The 25,443-nt window shown below is 49.6% G+C and overlaps 1 protein-coding gene across 1 annotated transcript; it reads left to right on the top strand.

Annotated features, from left to right (window-relative positions):
- Positions 1-74: 74 nt before the first annotated feature.
- MON1A (MON1 vesicular trafficking associated A) lies at positions 75-20,818 on the top strand. The gene is made up of 6 exons (XM_089658866.1): positions 75-191; positions 430-569; positions 4,748-5,194; positions 7,028-7,793; positions 12,390-12,537; positions 16,670-20,818. The coding sequence occupies exons 2-6, from the start codon at positions 437-439 to the stop codon at positions 16,808-16,810; spliced, it is 1,635 nt and encodes a 544-aa protein (XP_089514992.1). The 5' UTR covers positions 75-191; positions 430-436; the 3' UTR covers positions 16,811-20,818.
- The last annotated feature ends 4,625 nt before the right edge of the window (positions 20,819-25,443 follow it).

Below are 25,443 nucleotides of genomic sequence, written 5' to 3'. Positions count from 1 at the left end.
GGAATGACGGAGGGAGGAGCCACAAGGCACTGGAAGTAGGTCTTCCTTTGAAGAGGTAGTACCGGAAGTCGGCCCGTTCTCTGTATAGGTGGGAGGAGTGTTGGGCGGGGCGTGTGTGAAACTCCTGTGGGCGGTGCTCAGGAATAACCAGCCCCACAATGCACCGGGGGAATCCTGCAATGATCGGGCAGGTGATGAGAAGGCTTGGGGTCTGTGTACACCGATGGGACAGACGGGATGGGGGAGGGGTCTGTGTACACCGAGGGAACGGACGGGATGGGGGAGGGGTCTGCTGTAATTTGGGGGTCTGACACAGCAGCCAATCAGCTTCCTTCGGTCAGATGACAGGAAGTGGAGATGGTTGCTATGGGTAACCAGCAGAGTTGGGCCTGTAGTGATGTGTATATGATATTCTGTCCCCCCATACAGGACACCAATGGCTTCTGATGTCCATGACAAGGTGGAGCGACACCCCAGAGTGATCCCGCCCTCCTCCAATCTGTCCGCTGACCCCGAGAACCAACGCTCTGAGAGCCCCGCCCCCGTCCTGACCCAGGGCACCGAGCCAGGTGAGCTATCTACAGCCAACATAGTCCGCGGAGCGTACACAGCTCTTATCTCTGGGGAAAATCAATAAACCCAACCTACCCTCTAGTCTTACACAGGTGTATCGGCTCCTCCCCTCCAGTCTTGCACAGGTGTACCGGCTCCTCCCCTCCAGTCTTGCGCAGGCGTACCGGCTCCTCCCCTCCAGTCTTACGCAGGCGTACCGGCTCCTCCCCTCCAGCCTTGCGCAGGCGTACCGGCTCCTCCCCTCCAGCCATGCGCAGGCGTACCGGCTCCGCCCCTCCAGCCTTGCGCAGGCGTACCGGCTCCTCCCCTCCAGCCATGCGCAGGCGTACCGGCTCCTCCCCTCCAGTCATGCGCAGGCGTACCGGCTCCTCCCCTCCAGTCTTGCGCAGGCGTGCCTGCTCCTCCCCTCCAGTCTTGCGCAGGCGTGCCTGCTCCTCCCCTCCAGTCTTGCGCAGGCGTGCCGGCTCCTCCCCTCCAGTCTTGCGCAGGCGTGCCGGCTCCTCCCCTCCAGTCTTGGGCAGGCGTGCCGGCTCCTCCCCTCCAGTCTTGGGCAGGCGTGCCGGCTCCTCCCCTCCAGTCTTGGGCAGGCGTGCCGGCTCCTCCCCTCCAGTCTTGGGCAGGCGTGCCGGCTCCTCCCCTCCAGTCTTGGGCAGGCGTGCCGGCTCCTCCCCTCCAGTCTTGCGCAGGCGTGCCGGCTCCTCCCCTCCAGTCTTGCGCAGGCGTGCCGGCTCCTCCCCTCCAGTCTTGCGCAGGCGTGCCGGCTCCTCCCCTCCAGTCTTGCGCAGGCGTGCCGGCTCCTCCCCTCCAGTCTTGCGCAGGCGTGCCGGCTCCTCCCCTCCAGTCTTGCACAAGCGTATTGGCTCCTCCCCTGGACTGAAAAGGCTTCCTCTGATGTCACTGCACACTGGGAGCTTCTCACAATGTGCATTAGAAGTCGCAGCCAGTCAGATAGAGCTCCAACTCATTTCCTGGCTGGAGGACATCCAGCATCATCTAGTGCTTTCCTCCTCCGTCTGACTGTCCCTGACCCCACCCCTTTCATTTATTGCATTTCAGTTCCTTCAATCATGGAGCCTCAGCATCACATGTGGGCGTTGCCTATGCAAATGCAACCCTACTAGGAATGCCCACTCCTCAAAGCATTTTGATATTTGCATAACTCCTCCCACTGTTCACTTTCTGTGTCCCCGTTAAGAAGATTTTCCCCCTCTCTGTTTGTCCTGGTGACCGGTATCACTGAAATTGAAAAAAAAAATTCCACATTTTGTGCTGTCAGCAGAACTGGAAGAGAACTGCAAAGAATAGGTGCTGTGGAATATGCTCTCAATGACGGGTCATCTTTATTAAGTGAGATAAAGTAGCAAATATAATAAAGTTTGACCAGCCTGAAGTGAACAGTGTCACTCCAAAGGACGGCCCGTCCGCTCTGAAGGGAGCTGGGATCGGAGAATGCTCCTGTCGTCTTCGAATCACGTGGTGTCAGCGTACCGGAGTCCTGGGTGGCGTCATCACGGCAAGCAAAGGGTGGAAGGCAGTGTCCGGCGTCGGCTTCAGCTGGGAGCGTATGTAGGGTTACCAAGATGACATGTTTTGCACCGACTTCAGAAACAGACTTCATGAGGGTGGCCTGAGGGCCCGACGTCCTCTAGTGGGCCCTGTGCTCACTCCCCAGCGCCATAGAGCTGGATTGGTCATTGAACCCCAGAATTGGCAGGTCCACCACTGGCGCCCTGTGCTTTTCCCAGATGAGGGCAGGTTCACCCTGAGCACATGTGACAGACATGAAAGGGTCTGGAGAAGCCGTGGAGAACGTTCTGCTGCCTGTAACATGGTTCAGCATGACCGTATTGGTGGTGGGTTAGTGATGGTCTGGGGAGGCATATCCATGGAGGGACGAACAGACCTCTACAGGCTAGACAATGGCACCCTGACTGCCATTAGGTATCGGGATGAAGTCCTTGGACCCATTGTCAGACCCTACGCTGGTACAGTGTGTCCTGGGTTCCTCCTGGTGCGGTGGGTCCTGGGTTTCTCCTGGTGCGGCGGGTCCTGGGATCCTCCTGGTGCGGCGGGTCCTGGGTTCCTCCTGGTGCGGTGGGTCCTGGGTTTCTCCTGGTGCGGCGGGTCTTGGGATCCTCCTGGTGTGGTGGGTCCTGGGTTTCTCCTGGTGCGGCGGGTCCTGGGATCCTCCTGGTGCGGCGGGTCCTGGGTTCCTCCTGGTGCGGCGGGTCCTGGGTTCCTCCTGGTGCGGCGGGTCCTGGGTTCCTCCTGGTGCGGCGGGTCCTGGGTTCCTCCTGGTGCGGCGGGTTCTGGGTTCCTCCTGGTGCGGCGGGTCCTGGGATCCTCCTGGTGCGGCGGGTCCTGGGATCCTCCTGGTGCGGCGGGTCCTGGGATCCTCCTGGTGCGGCGGGTCCTGGGATCCTCCTGGTGCGGCGGGTCCTGGGATCCTCCTGGTGCGGCGGGTCCTGGGATCCTCCTGGTGCGGCGGGTCCTGGGATCCTCCTGGTACACAACAATGTCTGGCCTCGTGGTGAGAGTATGCAGGCAGTTCCTGGAGGATAAAGGAATTGATACCATTGAATGGCCCCCACGCTCGCCTGACCTAAATCCAATAGGACCCCTCTCGGATGTCATGTTTCGGTCCATCCAACTCCGCCAGGTTGCACCTCAGACTGTCCAGGAGCTCAGTGATGCCTTGGTCCAGATATGGGAGGAAATCCCCCAGGACACCATTTGTGGTCTCATTAGGAGCCTCCCCCGACGTTGTCAGGCATGCATACAAGCACGTGGGGGCCATACAGACTACTGAGGACCATTCTGAGTTGCTGCAATGATATTTCAGCAAAATGGACTCGCCTGCTGCATCATTTCTTCACTGTGATTTTCGGGGTGTCTGTGAATTCAGTCCTCTGTAGGTCGATCGTTTTCATTTCCATCCAACAATGGGGCGTCCTTACGTTCCTCACCCATCCCCCGCCCATGTCAGTATAGAGATCCAGCAGGAGATTCCTCCCCATTGACATCTGATGGGTTTTCAGTGTTGCTTTATTTTTTTGAGCAGCGTGTATTTTTTACTTGTAAACAAAAAGTGTCAGAAAAAGGCCCCGTCCTTAAAGTGTTACTAAACTCTCGTTCACCGTATCCGCTCTCCCCGGACCCGGCCTTCACCGTATCCACTCTCCCCGGACCCCGCATTCACCGTATCCGCTCTCCCCGGACCCTGCATTCACCGTATCCGCTCTCCCCGGACCCTGCATTCACCGTATCCGCTCTCCCCGGACCCGGCCTTCACCGTATCCGCTCTCCCCGGACCCGGCCTTCGCCGTATCCGCTCTCCCCGGACCCGGCCTTCGCCGTATCCGCTCTCCCCGGACCCGGCCTTCGCCATATCCGCTCTCCCCGGACCCGGCCTTCGCCGTATCCGCTCTCCCCGGACCCGGCCTTCGCCGTATCCGCTCTCCCCGGACCCGGCCTTCGCCGTATCCGCTCTCCCCGGACCCGGCCTTCGCCGTATCCGCTCTCCCCGGACCCGGCCTTCGCCGTATCCGCTCTCCCCGGACCCGGCCTTCGCCGTATCCGCTCTCCCCGGACCCGGCCTTCGCCGTATCCGCTCTCCCCGGACCCGGCCTTCGCCGTATCCGCTCTCCCCGGACCCGGCCTTCGCCGTATCCGCTCTCCCCGGACCCGGCCTTCGCCGTATCCGCTCTCCCCGGACCCGGCCTTCGCCGTATCCGCTCTCCCCGGACCCGGCCTTCGCCGTATCCGCTCTCCCCGGACCCGGCCTTCGCCGTATCCGCTCTCCCCGGACCCGGCCTTCACCGTATCCGCTCTTCCCGGAAAAAAAACTCTAGTCATACACATCAAACTGAGCACGTACGTAGTGACTCCTAGAGCTCTATACTATCAGCAGATGGATTGGGGACAGTAGAAGAAGGGGAGGATCAGAGAAGACAGGATCAAACAGCCTTTTTACACAATGCAGAGGATTAACCTCTTAGGTCCCACAGTGAGTATAACAAGCATGCTTTCCTGCATATACAGACTGATTGTACTGTTGTGGGTTTAGTAACACATCAAGTGATTATCGAGCGCTAATTGGTATTGTGGTGTCACTGACCTGTATCATGGGAACTGTGGTTTATGTTGTGGGGTCACGCTCTCTCTCTCTCCTCAGGGGCGGGCCAGAATGAAGCCATGTTTGTCCACGCTCAGTCCTATGAAGACCTCACTGGAGAGGTGGAGGTTCCCCTCCCCCAGAGTCCCGGCCCCGACGGCAGTGTGGAGGTCAGCAGCATGGAGCAGATCAGTGAGGACTTCAGCAAGCTCAGCACTCAGCTGAGTGTCAGCTCCGTACAGAGTATAGATCAGAGCCCAGAGGAGGCCCCCGACCAGGGACAGGAAGACTCCACCCCTTCTTCCAGCCCAGAAGTGGACGGGGGAAGTTGGGTTCTGGATGACTGGTACCAGCACCAGAAACACGTCTTTGTCCTTAGCGAAGCGGGAAAGCCGGTGTATTCTCGGTATCGCTCAGAGGAGGCGCTCTCGAGCACCGCCGGTGTGATGATGGCACTGGTGTCGGTTCTGGAATCGGAGAAGAACGCCATCCGATCCATCCACGCAGGTATAGATGTATCCTATTATGTGTTCTCTGGGGTCTCGCAGCATGGAATGCACCGACTTATCGGCGGCTGAAAAAGGTGCCGATAATGGCCGCCGTAAGCGCGCAATTTTACCTGCGATTTTGCCACATTTAGGGTGCGCTTTTTTATAGGTCGCGTGACCAAAAAAACGCAACACTTGTGCGTTTTTGCTGTGTTTTCAATGCATATCAGGCCTGGTGCACATCAATACAGTTTGCGTTTTGCAGTGCATTTTGTGTTTTTGCACACGCGTTTATGACACGTTTTTTAAAAATTTTTTTTTATTTTTGGCCAACTTGTTGCTGGGCAGTTTAAAAACGCAAAACACATAAAAAATGCAACATGCGGGCATTTTTGCTGCGTTTTCAATGCATTTCAGGCCTGGTTCACACCGATGCAGTTTGCATTTTGTCCGTTTTGCAGTGCTTTTTGCGTTTTTGCACGTGTTTATGACTCGTTCAATGAATTTTTTTTTTTGTGGCCTGACCCTTTCCAAAAATGCGGCGACAAACGTGTGCCATAGGAAAACGTGTTAAATGGACTGTAGTGCGTTTCTGTAAAAAGCACTAAAAAAATGCATTGGTGTGAACCAGACATCAATGGGGAGGTGTTTTTTTTTGTTTTTTTACTCGCCAAATGTGCACCAAAAATGCGGCAAGCAGGATTTTTAACACCGCAAGGGAAGCGCAACAGACCCTCCCCACCCCCAGACTGACAATGCTGCTGTCCAAAAGTGCCCCCTGTGCTCTTTCATCCAGAGTGGGGGTGATCTAACACTGGAGGTGTGTCACTGGCCAGCAATTCCTCAGTCTCCCCTCCCCCAGTGATCAGACTGTACATTGTAACGTTGTAGAACGAGGAGGAGGCATTTCCTCAGTCTCCCCTCCCCCAGTGATCAGGCTGTACATTGTAACTTTGTAGAAGGAGGAGGAAGCATTTCCTCAGTCACCCCTCCCCCCAGTGATCAGGCTGTACATTGTAACTTTGTAGAAGGAGGAGGAAGCATTTCCTCAGTCACCCCTCCCCCAAGTGATCAGACTGTACATTGTAACTTTGTAGAAGGAGGAGGAGTCATTTCCTCAGTCTCCCCTCCCCCAGTGATCAGACTGTACATTGTAACTTTGTAGAAGGAGGAGGAAGCATTTCCTCAGTCTCCCCTCCCCCAGTGATCAGGCTGTACATTGTAACTTTGTAGAAGGAGGAGGAGGCATTTCCTCAGTCTCCCCTCCCCCAGTGATCAGGCTGTACATTGTACCTTTGTAGAAGGAGGAGGAAGCATTTCCTCAGTCACCCCTCCCCCAGTGATCAGGCTGTACATTATAACTTTGTAGAAGGAGGAGGAGGCATTTCCTCAGTCTCCTCCCCCCAGTGATCAGACTGTACATTGTAACTTTGTAGAAGGAGGAGGAAGCATTTCCTCAGTCTCCCTCCCCAGCGATCAGACTGTACATTGTAACTTTGTAGAAGGAGGAGGGAGCATTTCCTCAGTCTCCCCTCCCTCAGTCTCCCCTCCCCCAATGATTACAAGTCTCAAGGTGAGAGGCTGTGTCAGGGGGCTGATCTGTGTCAGATATCTGTGCACAAAGCCAGGAACTGCTCAGGCACCTGTATGTAGATGACCGTGTCATCTCTGAGCCGGCACCTCAGTCTAGAAGGCACCTGGTGACCCTGGATGATGCCTGGACATAGATGGTGCCGCCACAAATATTTAATGACAGGTCCACTTTGGTAAAGGATGAGAAATGGTTTTTGCCGGTATACCCAGATGCTTGCCCAGCCCCCGTTTCTGTACAGTTTTGGTTTGTCTGTTGCAGATGGATATAAAGTGGTGTTTGTGCGTCGCTCTCCTCTGGTTTTGGTGTCGGTGTCACACACTCAACAGTCGGAACAGGAAATCGCTCAGGAGTTGCTGTACGTTTACTATCAGATTGTGAGCCTGGTCACCGGGACTCAGCTCCACCACTTCTTCCAGCAGAGACCCAGCTATGACCTGCGGCAGCTCCTCTCCGGCTCCGAGCGCATTACGGACAAGTTGCTGGATTCCATGGACGTGGACCCCAGCTTCCTCCTGGGAGCAGTGCGTTGTCTTCCCATGGCGGCCAGCCTGCGAGATTCCGCCATGTACTGTCTCCAGCAAGCCAAGGCCAAAAGCCTGGTCTTCTCCATTCTGATGTCCAATAACCAGCTGGTGACTCTAGTCAGGAAGAAGGACCAGTATCTGCACCCCATTGACCTCCATTTGCTCTTTAACCTGGTCACCTCATCCAGCTCCTTCAGGGAAGGCGAGGCCTGGACACCCGTCTGCCTCCCCAAGTTCAATTCCTCTGGCTTCTTCCATGCTCACATCTCATATCTGAGCCACAAGCCTGAACTGTGTCTCCTGATGGTGTCCACTGACCGGGAGGACTTCTTCACAGCCTCGGACTGCAAGAGAAAGATAGTGGAGAGGCTGGAGAAGAGGGGAGTGTGGGCCTCACTGATGGAAGCGCTGAGCAACCCCTTCTATGATGTCGCACCGATCGGGATCCCAGAACTGAGGCATTTCCTCTACAAATCTAAGAGCTCCGGGCTCCTCACTAGGTGAGGAAAAGATACCAGTTGGGGATCCAGTAAGGTGGGCCGATAGGGGAGGCCAGCCAGGGGTCCAAATAGGCGTGTGGATAGGGGAGGCCAGCCAGGGGTCCAAATAGGCGTGTGGATAGGAAAGGCCAGCCAGGGGTCCAAATAGGCGTGTGGATAGGGGAGGCCAGCCAGGGGTCCAAATAGGCGTGTGGATAGGGGAGGCCAGCCAGGGGTCCAAATAGGCGTGTGGATAGGGGAGGCCAGCCAGGGGTCCAAATAGGCGTGTGGATAGGGGAGGCCAGCCAGGGGTCCAAATAGGCGTGTGGATAGGGGAGGCCAGCCAGGGGTCCAAATAGGCGTGTGGATAGGGGAGGCCAGCCAGGGGTCCAAATAGGCGTGTGGATAGGGGAGGCCGACCAGGGAACTAAATAGGCGTGTGGATAGGGGAGGCCGACCAGGGAACTAAATAGGTGTGTGGATAGGGGAGACCTGCCAGGGGTGCAGTAGATGAGTGGATATGGGAGGCTGGCCAGGGGTCCAAATAGATGAGTGGATATGGGAGGCTGGCCAGGGGTCCAAATAGATGAGTGGATATGGGAGGCTGGCCAGGGGTCCAAATAAATGTGTGGATAGGGAAGGCCAGGCAGGGGTCCAATAGGTGTGTCGATAGGTGAGGCCAGGCAGGAGTCCAAATAGGAGGGTGGATAGGGGAAGCCAGCCAGGGGTCCAAATAGGAGTGTGGATAGGGGAGGCCAGCCAGGGGTCCAAATATGATCTGTGGATAGTGGAAGCTGGCCAGGGGTCCAAATAGATGAGTGGATATGGGAGGCTGGCCAGGGGTCCAAATAGGTGTGTGGATAGGGAAGGCCAGGCAGGGGTCCAATAGGTGTGTCGATAGGGGAGGCCAGCCAGGGGTCCAAATATGATCTGTGGATAGTGGAAGCTGGCCAGGGGTCCAATAGGTGTGTGGATAGGGGAGGCCAGCCAGGGGTCCAAATATGATCTGTGGATAGTGGAAGCTGGCCAGGGGTTCAACAGGTGTGTGGATAGGGGAGGCTGGACAGGGTTCCAATGAAATGCAAAGGTATATGAGGCCAGCCTTGGTCCAATAGGATATTTGAATAGGGTAGCATGGCCAGGAATCCAATAAGGTGTGTGGATAGGGAAGGCCGGCCAGGGATTCATTAACGTGCCAATAAGGGAGACCAGCCGTGGTTCCATGAAGTGTGCAGGTATGCAAGGCCAACCAGGGTCCAATAAGATATTCACATGGGGAAGGCAGGCCAGGGATCCAATAAGGTGTGCAGATAGGGGAGGCCACCTATCAATTTAATGACATATGTCAATAGGGAGGTGAGCCAAGGGTTCAGTGTGGCAAGCAGGTGTGGAAGACCAGCCAGGGTCCAAAAGGATATGCACATAGAAGAGGCTGGCCAGGGGGTCAGAGGTCCTATGACTTATGTGGATAGGGGAAGCCTGCAGAGGAGAGGCTGGTCAGAGTTCCTGTGACTTATGTGTACAGGGGAGATTGACTGGGAAATCCAATAAGGTTTGTGGATAGGGGAGGCTGGGGTCCAATGAAGTGTGCAAAAAAGGGAGGCCGGCTGGGAGTCCTATGAAGTATGTGAACAGAGGACGCCGGCTGGGGGTTCACTGAAGCATGAAAGTGTGCAAATTACGCTCCTCCTGGGGAGAAGGAGAACATACCTAAAATCAAACTCACCGTGCTCAAGCCGGATAGATCCGGAGTTGGTGTGCAAGTGATGGTGCTGGAGCTAGGGCCTCCCGTATGTCCACCAGACAGATTATATGCAAAAACCGGTAGTTAACCCCGGACTGTATTAGATCACAGGAATTAAAACCCTAAAAAACGGGTAGAACGGTGTTGACGCGTTTCAGCCCACTGGTGAAACGCATTGGAAGTGCTGAAAAGTGTCAACACTCTGGTCCAGAAGTGGATATAAACACACCACAGAGGAGTGTTGACACGTTTCAGCACTCCAATGCGTTTCACCAGTGGGCTGAAACGCGTCGACACTCTTCTATCTGTGGTGTCTTTATATCCACGTCTGGACCAGTGAGGTACGTCGCCTGTACTTTCAGTGGTTGTACCAGAATGATGCCTGCAGTTGTGGGCATCACCCCAGGACTGGGTCGGCTCTCTTGTAAAGCAATCAGAGCAGCTCCTAGCCACTCAATTGTTTGTAAGGGCAGCGGAAGGGGTCGTGTCATTCCCCCCCATCACTCTTTTGGGTTCTCCCGTCCCACCAGGAGTCCCAAGTGACCAGCCGATGTGTCCACCGAACAATGCCGGAATCGGCTGTGATTGGCTCTCCTTTATTGTAAAGCGGAAGCGATGACCTGACATCATTTCCTGTTTACTTGTAAACTTTGTTTGCCATTTTTAAAAATGTGAAAACATTCAAAAAGACTGATCACACCGATGTATTTGTTTTTTTTTTAATGCTTTGCAAAGGAGGGATTTTTGGGGGTCTTGTAGACCCCATATCCCTCCATAAAGAGTACCTGTTACATGCCTATTGCTGTCACCGGGGATGTTTACATTTCTTGTGACGACAATAAAAGTGATTAAAAAAAAATTAAAATTGACAGTGTAAAAAATAAATAACTTAATAATAAAAAAAAGTGCCCTCACACAGCCCCTTCCCCCGTGCTCAAGCGCAAAGATGAATGCGTGCGTCGGTCACGCACGCAGAGATCGTCCCGCACATATGAGGTAACCTGTAAAGGCGTTCAGCCCAGGTTTACATATATGCGGTGCGGTATATCGCGTGTGATTCGCACAGGAACCGCACCGCATTCCTGTGCAAATGACATGCGATTTGTGCGCGGTGCTATCGGAGCCGTACATTCTCTATGGCTCTAATCGCACCGCACCAAAAACGTGCAAGACCCTTTTTTTGATCCGCACTAGGATCCGATCGCACGGGTATTCTCACCTATGGGATCCAATTCTGCACATCGCACCACGTTTTGCAGACCGCTTTCGGGGTGTTGTTAACTTAAAGCGGATCTCCACCCAAAAGGGGAAGTTTCGCTTTAAGGACTGGTCCCCCGCTCCCCATTAAGGATTGGCACCTTTGGGTGGCGGGGGAGGGGGGGAGCATGTACCGGCTCCCAATTGCGGTCGGACCGCCTAGGCGATGGAAGGTGTCCTCCCTCCTTCCCTCGTGACAGGTAACAGAAGATTACAGGACCATTTATGAAGCGCAGTGCTACTCGCGCATGCGCAGTGGGTTCCCGGCTGTGAGGCAGCAAGCTGTCACAGCCGGGTGCCCACACTGAAGATGCCGGCCTCCAGGTCGGCAGGTGAAACGGGCTGCGGGGGACACACCACGGGACCGAGGGACAGGTAAGTGGCTGTTTTTTAAAAGTCAGCAGCTACAGTTTTTGTAGATGCGGACTTATTTTTTGAGAGGGTGAGCGGAACTCCGCTTTAACATACACAGCCGCAGCAGCTTGTATGAACGGGGTGCAATTCTGATGCGGCGTGGAATTTGCACTGAAAACGCTGAGAATTGCGCACTGCATCAGTGTGAACCCGGGCTCAAAACTTTGCCTAAAAGTAGTAAAATTACCTCCATTTGTCGCCATTGCACAGGCGTGCACAGTTTTAAAGCGTGACATGTTTGGTATCTACTTACTCGGCATAACATCATCTTTTACATTTTATATATGGATTGGAACTGCGCAATGGTGTAGGACTGCTGCTAACACCTAGCACACTAGAATGTGTAAAGTAAATGTAAACAAACAAGGGTTATATTTTACATTAAAAAAAAAATTGAGTTGTGTATTTTTTTTTTTTTGCACTAATTAACAAAAAAAAATTTCTGTATTTTTCCCGAAAAATTGTCTTTAAAAAGACGCCGTGCAACAGTAAATAAAAAAAAAAAAAAAAAAAGCAAAAACCACCAATTTTTTTTCTGTAGGGCCTCTGCTTTTAAAAAAAAATGTAATGTTTGGGGTTCTAAGACACTTTCTATCAAACGAATACATATGTGTAAAATGTAAACAAGTGCCAGAAATGGGTGGGGCTGAAGTGGATGCACTGTATAGGCCAGGGGTAGGCAGCCTGCGGCTCTCTAGCTATTGTGGAACTACATTTCCCATGAGGCATTGCAACATTACAAAACTGACAATTACAGCTATGACTCGCAGGGGCATGATGGAACTTGTAGTCCTGCAACAGCTGGAGAGCCGCAGGTTGCCTACCCCTGGTCCCGGCAAAAGCCGGCAGTCAACCAGGGACTGTAGAATCTTATTGATTCGATCACAGGAATTAAAACACTAAAACGGATAGAAGAGCGTCGACGCGTTTCAGCCAAATGCTGAAACGCATTGGAAGTGTTGGCGGGTTTCAGAATTTAGCTGAAACGCATCGACATTGTTCTATCTGTGGTGTCTTTATATAGAAGGAGAACACAAGGAAGACCTTTGTGTTCAGTCACTTCTATATAAGCTGTTCCTATTGGCTAGCAGTTTTTCTACATGTTGGCAGTAGAAAGGGTTGAGATCTGAATTGTGAAAATGAAAAATGCTGCATGCTTGCTGATGAAGACAGGAAAGCGTGACCATGTGATCTCCCTCCAGTCCTGCCATGGTGGCTCCCTACGACACCGATCGGGAAAGAAGGCGGCTGGTGGAGCTGTATCAGTACCTGCACGGCAGAGCGCACTGCAGCGCCCGTCCCCTGATCACCATCTACCACATGGGAGTCCATGAGAACATACTGGCCTGGGTAAGTGACCCCCCCCAACAGCTTGGAGGAAACCAGAGACTCTCTTTCCTGATTCCGAATCATGTTTTATAGATATGTGTCACCAAAAGACGCAAACAGCAAACGATGAAAACGGAATATAAATGTTGTTGAATAAGAAATGGCATTTCATCTGTTTGAGAAAGAGAAGTATTCTCCCCCAGAGGCGTCCCTAGGGTTGGTGTCACCCGGTGCGGTAACACTTGGTGACACCCCCTCCGACGATCCCCGCAGAGTGGATCGGATCTGCGGATTGAGCATAATGGATCAGACTCCGATCCATTATGCTCCCCAATCAGCAGATCCGATCCATCCTGCGGGGATCTTCGGCTTTCTTTACAACTTACCTTTTCTTGGAGCGGGTCCGGTGTCACCCCGTATAGATTGTATGCCGATGATCCCCACAGGATGGATGGGATCTGCAGATTGGGGAGCATAATGGATCGGACACCGATCCATTATGCTCAGTCTGCAGATCCGATCCATCCTGCCGGGATCGTTGGCATACGATCTATACGGGGTGACACCGGACCCGCTCCAAGAAAAGGTAAGTTGTAAAGAAAGCCGAAGATCCCCGCAGGATGGATCGGATCTGCAGATTGAGCATAATGAATCAGACTCCGATCCATTATACTCCCCAATCCGCAGATCCCATCCATCCTGCCGGGATTGTCAGCATACAGCCTATACGGGGTGACACCGGACCCGCTCCACGAAAAGGTAAGTTGTATAGAAAGCCGGCGATCCCCGCAGGATGGTTCAGATCTGCGGATTGAGCATAATGGATCAGAATCCGATCCATTATGCTCCCCAATTCGCAGATCCCATCCATTCTGCGGGGATCGTCGGCTTTCTTTACAACTTACCTTTTCTTGGAGTGGGTCCGGTGTCACCCCATGCGGTCGGTGTCACCCGGGGCGGGCCGCACCCCCTGCACCTGCCTTGGGACGCCACTGTTCTCCCCAACTAGAAACTGTAATAAACTCCCAGGATACAGAGCAGATTTTTAAACCAGGCTGCCGGGAAGAAGTATGTGACCCATAGTATGATCTTCATTGTACAATATCAGTAAAGAGGACCTGTACTCCGGAATCTGTGCCCAAAAAATTGCGGGCCAGAGGTCAAAGGGCTGGTCACCAGTAACACCAGTGGGTTCCAGGCAGCTGGCCAGTTCCCCGTTGCTGATTTACCATGCCTAGGTAGTGTTAGCCCGCATTCACACCTGAGCAGCTCCTTTTTGAGTGTTTTTTTTTTTAATAGCCAATAGAAAAAATATCATCTGCTTCATGCTTTTTTTTTTGGTCAGCCTTTCCTTATTATTTATTTATTTATTATTTATTTATTTAGTTCATGAAATAATTTACTTATTAAATTTTAATATTTATTTTTTTGTTGGGGGGGGGGGGGTTAATTGCTTTACTATTTTTTTTTTTTTTTTTTGGGGGGGGTGGATTAAGGGTTAGGGTTTGTGATTAATTTATTGATTTACTTTTTTTTTTTTTGGGGGGGTTAAGAGTTGGGGATTAATTTATTATTTACTTATTTATTAAATATCATTTTTTTGTTAGAGGTTAGGGATTAATTTACTTTATTATTTGTTTTATAATTTTTTTTTGTGGGGGTGGATTTTTTTGGGGGGGGGGGGTTAAGAGTTAGGGATTAATTTATTATTTACGTCTTTATTAAATAGCATTTTTTTGTTAGAGGTTAGGGATTAATTTACTTTATTATTTTTTGTTTGTTTTTTTGGGGGGGGGGTGAATTAAGGGTTAGGGTTTGTGATTAATTTATTGATTTACTTTTTTTTGGGGGGGGGGGTTAAGAGTTAGGGATTAATTTATTATTTACTTCTTTATTAAATATATTTTTTTTGTTAGAGGTTAGGGATTAATTTACTTTATTTTTTTTTTTGGGGGGGGGGGTGGATTAAGGGTTAGGGTTTGTGATTAATTTATTGATTTACTTATTTTTTTTTGGGGAGGGGGGGTTAAGAGTTGGGGATTCATTTATTATTTACTTGTTTATTAAATATCATTTTTTTGTTAGAGGTTAGGGATTAATTTACTTTATTATTTGTTTTATAATTTTTTTTTTTGTGGGGGTGGATTAAGGGTTAGAGTTTGATTAATTTATTGATTTACTTTTTTTTTTGGGGGGGGGGGGTTAAGAGTTAGGGATTAATTTATTATTTACTTCTTTATTAAATAGCATTTTTTTGTTAGAGGTTAGGGATTAATTTACTTTATTATTTTTTGTTTGTTTTTTTTTGGGGGGGGGGTGGATTAAGGGTTAGGGTTTGTGATTAATTTATTGATTTACTTTTTTTGGGGGGGGGTTAAGAGTTCAGGATTAATTTATTATTTACTTCTTTATTAAATATAATTTTTTTGTTAGAGGTTAGGGATTAATTTACTTTATTTTTTTTTTTTTGGGGGGGGGGTGGATTAAGGGTTAGGGTTTGTGATTAATTTATTGATTTACTTTTTTTGGGGGGGTTAAGAGTTAGGGATTAATTTATTATTTATTTATTAAATATCATTATTTTTTTTGTTAGAGGTTAAAGTGGTTCTAAAGGCTCAAGGCTTTGTACTTTCGTGTATTTCATGCATGAAGTTAAAACAAATTTGTATGCAGCGGCCCCCCCACCCCAATCCTTACTGGAGCTTCCTCTAAAGCCCAGCTGGCCTGTATTCAGTAGCTCACCACAAAGACAGGGACCCCCCCCCTCCTCAGGAGAGGACATTTACCCGAGTTGAGAAATCTAAGTGTAGTAAGAAAGAGAATGAAAAATCCTTAGGAGTCCTAAATCTTTATTGTTCAGTTCCAACAAGCAGAGCAAAAGAAAGCCGACCTGTTTCAGGGGCCACACAATCCCCCTTCATCAAGGCTGGGTGACACGGCAGCATGGTAAATGGACTCAAAAGTACTCCTGCAGGGAATGTTATAAACAGCAGCCATTACTTGTGTTCCCAGTAGAAGTAGAATCCCCCCCCCCCCCCCTGGGGATTGTGGTCACCAAAATGCGGTGGTCACCTTTTGCCCTGCTTGTTGTAAACAGTTGAACAGTGAAGACTTTGGAGTTCTAAGGATTTTTCATTTGGCCCTCCCTTTGACCTGTTACAGTTGTTCTGCATGAGGGCAGCCATCTTGGTTAGAGGCAAGTCTTTGCTTCCTCCAACCAGAACAATGAGCTGCATATTAGTAACATCGCTAAATCTCATTCCACGTCTCCAGAGGCTAGCAGTAACAGGGAGCCGTGCCCAAAAAAAGGCAAACAGATGGCAAAGTCCCCAGTATTTCCTATCCTCTCCCTGTAACTGGTATGTTCCTCATTACTCACTTGCTATGTCTCTGTAAAAGTGGCTGTCTTGTTAGAGGCTGGACTGTGGACTTTGCTTCTTCTGCCCCCATGAAGACTGGTGGAGTCATAATAGTGGGGGAAGCACAGATCCACAGAATGAAACATAAGCAGAGAGATCCTTCCACTGGTGGCTCCCAGGTACAGCTTCCTCTCCAGCAAGGAAAACAGTGATTAGCCTAGTAGTGATATCACCCAATCTCACTCCAAATTTGATGAGATTAGCAGTTATAGGCAGTAGTGCCCTAGATGATCTCAGACTGCGGACATACAGCTATGCGGATAAAGAACAGGAGTGCCCAGGCACAGGAAGTGCTCCGATATCCGGAGTGTCTAGGCACAGGAAGTGCACCTATATCCAGAGTGCATAGGTACAGGAAGTGCACCTGTATCCAGAGGGCCTAGGCACAGGAAGTGCACTGATATCCATAGTGGTTAGGCACAGGAAGTGCACCGTAATACGGAGAGTCTAGGCACAGGCAGTGCACCGTAATCCGTAGTATCGAGGCACAGGAAGTGCACCGATATCCGGAGGGCCTAGGCACAGGAAGTGCACCGATATCCGGAGGGCCTAGGCACAGGAAGTGCACCGTTATCCGGAGTGCCTAGGCACAGGAAGTGCGCCGATATCCAGAGGGCCTAGGCACAGGAAGTGCACCGATTTCCGGAGTGCCTAGGCACAGGAAGTGCACAGCTATAGTTTCCTCTCAGTAATTCTTGATGTCTCTGTGACCTTTATCACTCTCCTCTCTGCAGGTGACAGAGGCATTCGAGCTCTACGTTTGTTTCAGTCCCTTGGGGACAAAATCATCAGCTGTGAACGGGGTCTCCCGCCTGCTGCGCTGGATCCGCAAAGAAGAGGATCGCCTGTTCATCCTGAGCTCTCCGACGTACTGACTGCGAAGGTGAAACCACGTCTGCCGATAGACACAGGCATCTGATACACAGAGGTGTCGAGGGTGCCCACTGGATGGGATTTCCCAGAATCCTCTGCCCTGTGATTGGTAGCTTTACCTCTGTCATGCTCTTCTCATGTCGCCAGACGCGGAGAGTGACTGTAATGATGACTGTTTTCCGTTATTTCTCCTTGAATATATATACCTGATAATAGAAGAGGTTGGTTAGATGCATAGAAGGAATGGCATGGTTGCTTTGGAACCTGTAAACTCCGTATGCGTAACCAGCGGGAGGACAACAGGCGGGGCAAAACGGCCAAAGTGACCCCCACATGAGCCGCCATCTGCTTCAGCAGGATAGGTTGCCGGTGCTGCCCTTTTTGTTCTCTGTCCTGCTGAAGCACCAAAGGCGGCCGCCTGTTCTGACGAACCCTTGGCATGGTCCTATGTGCAGCTGGGGGAAGAGGGGTGACTGCGCTCAATGAGTCATAGGTAGAACCGCCGGAATGTAATTCTGCTGTAATTCTGCGCACGGTCATGTGACATCTATCGAGATGTGATGTCAAGACGGAAAATGATTAATATATGCAAATCAAATACATTCTTATGAAATGAAAGCAATACAATATTAATAATATCTGATGTCATGGCAGCTGCATGGAGGAAGCACACAACCCAATCATAGCTAACTGAGCCATCAGACGTCCATCAGACGTCACATCTTCTATTTCAGGGCTTGACAAATCGCAGGCACCAGGTCGCCATGGCGACTGGAAATTGCATCTTGGCACCTGTTCTTTTGTCGGCCCATTTACTGTCCGGAAGTGTCTCCTCTCAGCACTCTGGGGCCGTCCTCGGCACTTAATCATCAGCTGTGGGCATGCGTGCTGGGCGCTGCTTAGTCTCGGGAGTAGGGAAGGCTGGAGATCTTGGCTGAGGCCTGAGCTGGGCTTTCTTGACCTCACGCAGTGCGGTGGGCGGCAGGAAAGTGGCAATCATCCTCCCTGATCGAAGGATGGAACCCTGAGCTTGTCTAATGAAGTCTTCTACTGGGGAGGAGGAGGACCAGGTAAGCATCACTACTGCCATCATGGCTCAGGAGAGAGGGGAGCTGGACGTGGAGATTACCAACAATGGCAGCCTGAGGAGGTTCAGTTGTGCCCCCCATATTAAGGGGCTCAGGTGAGGTTTGGGGGGGCATCAGAAATCAGGCGACTGTGGATGATGTGTTGAGGATGGAGACCACCTTTGGGTTTCTAGCTGTGAAGGAGCTGCAGCACTCAGTACATGCTGGTTGGGCATGCAAGTATTTGTAGTTCTTCAAGCCTGGCATCGCATGAATATACTTCCAACGTGGGGATGCAGGGCATTGTCTGACTGTCTGGCTCCCCCCTGTGCTCTTTGCCAACAACCCCCCCTGTGCTCTATGGCCAAACCTCTTCCTGGCCATGAGCTCTCCAGCATTGAAAATAAAGCTTTGTTACTTTAAAAAAAAAAAAAAATGGCTCCTAACGTTTTTTTAGCTGGCTCCTAGATCCAAAGCAAATTTGTCCAGCTCTGGTCTATTTATACTGTAGAAGACCGGTCAGGATACAGATGTGGGAGCTGCTGGTCCTGGTTTGCTTTTGGAAAAGACTCTGAGGCCGTCTACCTTATTCTTTCTTAGGCTCCATGTACACGAGCCTACCCTGACCACCGGCCGCAGGAAAACGTGAAACCCGGCAAAACGCAGTTTTGCGGTTTCCCGTGGAATGCGGTCAAAACGTTGCTATGCTCAACGCGATTCATCTGCGTTCAGGAGAGGGACTTTCAGCCTCACCTAACTGCGGCAGCTGCTAAACTCTGCTTAAAGCCTATATGTAAATGGACACACAGGCTTTTATGGAGTTGAGTTTAGGAGCTTTGGCAAAAAAAATGCCAAAAGCTCCTAAACTCAAGTTTAGCAGCTGATGAGACAGGGGCAGTTCAGACCAGATGCAGTCCAGTGCATTTTTTTTTTTTGCATCAGAAATGCATGCACATTGTTTTCCATGTATTGCAATGGCCCTAGTTTACACCGATGCAGTCAGTTTCTGGTGCAAAAAAAAAAATAGAACGTGCTGCATTTTTTCTGTACAGAACTCCACTGGAACACAGCAAAACATACAATATAAAAAATGCATGGGAACGAAGTGTGGTGTGCAGGGGTGGACTGACAACTCATGGGACCCCCGGGCAATAGGGGATCAAGGGGCCCGTGTCCTTGCCCAAACTCAAAAAAGCCTATAAAAAAGGTACCAGGGGTATCTCATGGGGCCCCCTACTGACCCCGGGCCCTCGGGCAGTGCCAGAGTTTCCAAATGGTCAGTCCGCCCCTGGTGGTGTGAACTGTAAGCAGTAATGCACCTGGAACGCATCCGGAGTGTGTTTTTGTGGTGTGAACCGGCCCTTCGGCCTTGTTTATATGGGGGATGTACAGGTGTTCCATGCATCCCTGTGCAGGCAGTCCCATTGATGGTTATTGGGTCACAGCGGCTGCACAGGCACAGTGGTAGGTCCCAGTCTAACATCCATGCAGGCGCAGGTCCCCTAACTTGCGCTGCCTGTGCACCTGCATGGATATCGGATCGGGAGCTGCCACTGTGTCTGTGCAGCCGCTGTCCCCCAATAACCATCAATGGGGCTGCCTGCACAGAGATGCACGGAACACCTGTGAATTCCCGTGTGGGTGAACATAGGCCCTGCACAGGGTAAGGTTTGTTACACTAGTAATAAAAAATGTAAAAAAAATCAAATTTAGGCCAAAATGTATTCTGCTCCGTGTCTTTGTTAAATAAAAACTGAATACGTATAAATTAATTGGTTAACATGAAAGTTAGAGTGTCTACAAATGGCGGTATATATACACTGGGATTTTTTTTTTTTAACTTTTACTAGTAATGGCGGAGATCAGGGACTTATAGCGGGAATGCGGTGGGCATTCTGCCACTGGAGGGGGGGGGACTAAGTTGGTGTCACTGACATCCCCAGTAACCCCAATGCAGTGATCAGTGCTAATATAAAACACTGACACTGTACTAATGGCACTAGGAATAAAGGGGATTTATATCTGGGGGGATGAAAGGGTTAACTGTGTGCCTTTTACATCATGTGCTGTGTGTGTGTGCTTCACTGTTGTGCACAGCCATGCAAAGCAGTGTGCAGGAGCTGACAGGGAGGAGAACTGTTTTGTTTACTAAGAGTTCTCCCCCCCCCCGACGGAGCTCCTCGGCAATCACTAACCTCATGCATGCCCCCTACCAGGGGCGGACTGACAACTCATGGGGCCCCCGGGCAATAGGGGATCATGGGGCCCCTGTATCCTTGCCCACAACAAAAAAAGCCTATAAAAAAGGTACCAGGGGCATTTCATGGGGCCCCCGGGCAATGCTCGAATGGTCCGTCCGCCCCTACCCCCTACCTGGAAATGCAAAATCAAAGACCAAAAGGTCTTGGTCATGTGTATGGCACTATGAAATCTGAAGGCTACCAAAGAATTCTGGGGTGCAATGTAGGGCCCGGTGTCAGAAAGTTGGGTCTCCGTCAGAGGTCCTGGGTCTTCCAGCAGAACAATGACACGCGTCAAAAAGCCCCCAGAAATGGTTTCAGACAAAGCGCTGGAGAGGACTGAACTGGCCAGCAATGAGTCCAGATCTCCGTCCCATAGAGCTCCTGTGGAGAGATCTCAGAACATCAGTTGGGAAAAGGAACCCTTCCAATCTGAGAGACCTGGAGGAGTTGGTGGAAGAAGAGTGATCCAAAATTCCAGTAGAGAGGTGGAAGAAACTCATTGATTATTATTACAGGAAGCCATTGATTTCAGTTATTTTTTCCAAGGGGTGTGCGACCAAATATTACATGGAGGGTGCCAATAACTTTGTCCAGTCCATTTTGGGGTTTTGCTTTGAATGTGTCAGATTTGGCTTTTTGTGTCTCTGCTTTTTGTGTCATACCGATACAAACAAAAGAAATAAACATGAGAATGCTGAAATATTTGTAATTTCAAGAATTTTTGGGGGTGAAGTGGTGCATTATCTGACAGAAATGTAGGGAGGACAAGATTTTTGGCCATGACAGTGGGCCTATAAGGAGGGAGTTACAGTAGTCAAGTCAAGAAATAACAAGGAGATGTTACTGATGAACCCTTTCTACATTTACATATTTGTAACCTAAACCCCAAGTCCTCCTCTCCTCCATCAAAGAACTCCTATGCTGCCAGACAGGTTTATGTGCCAGCAAAGGAAAATAACTGATAGGTAAGTATACAGCTCTCCTGGTAGCAAAAAATATTTCACAAAACAACGCAGAAGAAACGCTCTCTCAAACTGGACCCTTGCAGAAATACTGGTTCTGCCCGATGTTGGGACTAGACGGTCTGTATGATGGCCAAAATGCTGCCCTGCAGGTGACTTCTGTCAAGACACTTTTGAAGGCTGCCCACAATGAAGGCATCATTCTTGGGGTGTGCACCTTAAGGCCTACGTGAAGATCAACCCCCTTGATGATTTGAACCCTTTGGATTGTTTCACAATATTGGTCACTGATATTGCAAAAAAATGGATGTCCACAGGTTATCTGCATATCTCAGTGCTGCAGTCTTGTCAATATAGACTGAGAACCGTTCCCACATCTAGTACATGTGGAAGCCCCGAATCCACATCTTCATTAATGACAGGGCCACATCCTAAGCCTTCAATGATAAAGTAAGCACAGATAAGGTTTTCTGTTCTCCAATGCTTGAAGAGGTTATGGCCAGAAGAAAGGCCGCCTTTACTGTGAGAGTCCGCAAGGAGCAGGAGTCTCTTGGATGAAATTGAGGATCTTCCAACACATCTGGGATCAAGGATGGAGACTCTTTTTGGATGGAGAATGGGACGGGAGTGACTTTTGGGGGTGGACCTCTGTATCATCTTCCCAAATTCTTATGTTTAAGTGACCCTGTGCCTGTTAAGGTACAGGGTGTGTATGTGAATGTCTATTGTGTATTGGTGTGTTGTCCTTTGTTCTCGGCCACATGGCTGTCTATTGTCCTTTTGCCATGTGCTGCCCCATTGTTCTGTGTCTTGGTTGGATAAGGAGGGGTGATGATGTGTTTCCTGCTCCTGGTTGTGTTTCCCTGCTCTGTGTATATAACTTGTGTGTGTAAAATAAAGGAGTTGACTTCCTGTTTTAAGAAGAGTCGGGTGCTGTCTATTTCCTGAGGGATTTCAAGGGTGTGGTCCGTGGATTTGTGTTCGGACAGGGAAGCTGCGGTATAACGGAATATACCCAAGTGCGGTCTGGGTCTGGTTTCGTTACAGAGAATCATTATACATAGAAAAACTGAACAATCAGATGATGTGATGCCCAGCAATATACAGGGTTGGACAAAAATATGGAAACACTTCATGATTTGCAGGTGTGAAAGTGACAACATTTTTCACCTTGAAAATGGAAGTGATGTAACATTCTTTTGTTTCCACTGTGTGACGAGACACCTAGCTAACAGGTGAGAAGTTTTACTTTCCCTGATTCAATGCTTGCGCTGCTAGCAATTCAGAGTCAGCTTACTGATCTTCAAAGAGGGCAAATTGTTGGTGCCGCTTAGCTGGTACCTCTGTGACTGAAGTTGCCAATGTATTGGCCGTGTGGCGATGTACAGTAGCAAAGGTTATGGCGGCGTGCGTATACAGTTTCTGGGAAAACGTCTGATAAGCATAGGCATGGTCGACATGGCCAGTGGACCAAAAGAGACAAAAGGAAATTGCGCAGGATTGTGACCCAGAATAAGAAAACAACTGCTGCAAAAGTGACTGCAGAGCTCAATCTCAGTCTTCCAAAGCCCGTGTCCACAAAAACTGTGCGGAGGGAACTCCATAAGCAAAACAGTCACGGGTGAGCTACGATTGCCAAACCACTAGTGAGTGATATTAATGCTCAGAAGAGGAGAGAGTGGTGCAACACCCATAAATCGTGGACTATGGACCAATGGAAGACTAATATTATTATTATTATACAGTATTTATAAAGCGCCAATAGTTCGCTCAGCGCTGTACATTACAAAGGGGGACAGAACATGTGACAGAACAATACCAATACAATTCAAAACACGAGGGGTTCGAGGGCCCTGCTCCTTGGAGCTTACAATCTAAGAGCAACGAATCGAGCTTCACACTGTTCCCAACCACCGTATGCATTTGCATGTGGTCAACACCATCCCAAGTCCACCTGGACTGTCTTGTGCCAGTGCTAAAGCATGGTTGCAGCGTAATCATGGTTTGGGCAGCCATTTCTTGGTGTTTTGCAGGCCCCATCATCACCTGGAAAGGTGGAGTCACTGCCAGTGACTATGTATAAATTTTGGCCGACCACCTGCATCCCATAGTGTAGACATTGCTTCCCGAAGACATCGCCATTTACCAGGACAATAATGCTCTGAGTCACACAACTGGCGATGTCAACTCCTGGTTTGACAAGCATGCAGATGAAGTCTTGCACCTTCCCTGGGCGCCACAGTCATCAGACCTCAAAATAATAGAGCCACTATTTTGGAGAACAAGGTTTGGGGTCATTTTACACCTCCAGCATCTCTGCAAGAACTGGAATGATTTTTGCATGGAGTGGTATCAGATTCCATTATCCATCATCCTAGACTTAGATTTGTCAATTCCCAGGAGGCCTTCTTGGATGCCAAAAGGTGGTCCAACACCATACTAGCTACCGATTTCATTCTTTTACCTGGCGTTTCCATAATTTTGTACATACTTACCTGTAAACCCTTAGAGTTGTGCGCAAAAGTTTGTCTCCCCTGGCAGAAATGGTGACATTTTGGCATTGATATTGAAAATATGGCTGTGATTGACAGGAGAAGGAGCCATTGGCTCCTGAGGCGCCTAAACAAATCTAGCGGTTGAACGTTAGTTCATTCCAATGGCCAGAATAAATTAATATTCTGAACGTCTAAATGCTTGATGCACCTGAACGTGTCTAATGTGCCTAAACATGTTTGGAAAACAGGGCTTTAGGCATGTTTTTAATGCTGCTTTTCTCCGGTCTGTAGAAAGATGTTCATAAAATCCTAGAGTGCAGGAAATCTTATACCTAAAACCCTGTGTGTGTTACCAAACAATGACCACTAGGTGTCGCCGACAGTCCCCTCCGCAGTGAACAGGTCTCGCCATATACAGGGAGTTCAGGAGGACACAAGCATGTTAGAGCAATCACTGATATCACCAATGTTATTACACAGCAATGGCTGCCCACTATGGAACATACAATGCGAGACAGCCAGTGTACCGGGATACTGTGTATGTTGGTGCTCCTCGGCTCTAAAACACTGTGTTTTAAGGACCAGGCTTTTTTTAGACACTTTTTATTCAGTATTTTTTGCTAGAAAATTACTCAGAACCCCCAAAACCATATATATATATATATATATATATATATATATATATATATATATATATATATATATATATATATAATTTTTTTTTTTTTTTTTCTAGCAGAGACCCTAGAGAATAAAATGGCGGTCTTTGCAATTTTTTATGCTTTTTTTGCGCAGTGGTTTTTCAAACACAGTTTTCTTTGGGAAAAATACACTTGAATTAATTTAAAAAATAAAAAATAAAAACAAAATGCAATATATACCCCAAATTTTAAAATACAAAAGATGATGTTATGCCGAGTGGGTAGATACCTAACATGTCACGCTTTAAAATTGCACATGCTCGTGGAATGGCACCAAACTACGGTACTTAAAAATCTCCTTCGGCGACGCTTTAAAATTTATTTTTTTTAATAATTTAAAATGACAAGTTACCAGTTTAGAGTTACAGAGGAGGACTAAAGCTAGAATTATTGCTGTCTCTGACATTCGCAGCGATACTTCGCATGTGTGGTGTGCACACCATTTACATATGTGACCTACTTATGTGTTCACCACGGGGGGTTGGGCACTTTACATTTTTTTTATACATTTTTTTTTTTACACTGTCCCTTTAAAAAAAATTTTTTTTGGAATTTGGGCCCCATTCACACCTGATCGATTTTCTGCTTGAAGTTTGTAGCTCTAAAACGCTCAACCAGCCAAATCCTATTCATTTTAATGACCCCTGTTCACATAGAAGTGTCCTGTTACCTGAAGCAAGATGCCTGTTGCTCAAAAAAGTACATGAGCGTCTTTTTGGAAGAGGCCATCAGGGGGGTGTATCTGCTGTGAGGCAAACCAGGCATTTGCCTTGGGCTGCATTTTATGGGTGGGTGTCCCAGGCAGAAGGGACACTATGGGTGTGAGTGCCACAGCCACATGATGGGGGGGAACAGCCGAGCCGACATACAAGTAGGGGCAAGGGGACCGGCTGCAGGGTTGTGGGTGGATCCCCAGTGTTTGCAGTGAGTGGTCAAGAGCCGGGGTCTGCTGTCAGTGTGCGCCAGGAATGAGGCCCCCCCCTCTGTTGCAGCTGCCACCGGGGATCCTGGTGGGGATGGGACACAGGTTCAGCTACCGCTCCTGGCACTGTCTGGAGAAGCCACTGCTGGACAGGTAAGAGCTTGGAGGATTGGTGCTTCCCCACTCCTGTCACGCTGCCCCCACCCCCATCACCTGTCACGCTGCCCCCACCCCCATCACCTGTC

Source organism: Staurois parvus, unplaced genomic scaffold, assembly GCF_062004578.1.
Source record: "Staurois parvus isolate SC_StPar_1 unplaced genomic scaffold, SC_StPar_1.0 ptg001107l, whole genome shotgun sequence".
NCBI lineage: Eukaryota > Metazoa > Chordata > Amphibia > Anura > Ranidae > Staurois > Staurois parvus.
Note: the sequence above shows the minus strand (reverse complement) of the source record. Positions and strands in the feature narration are given on the sequence as shown.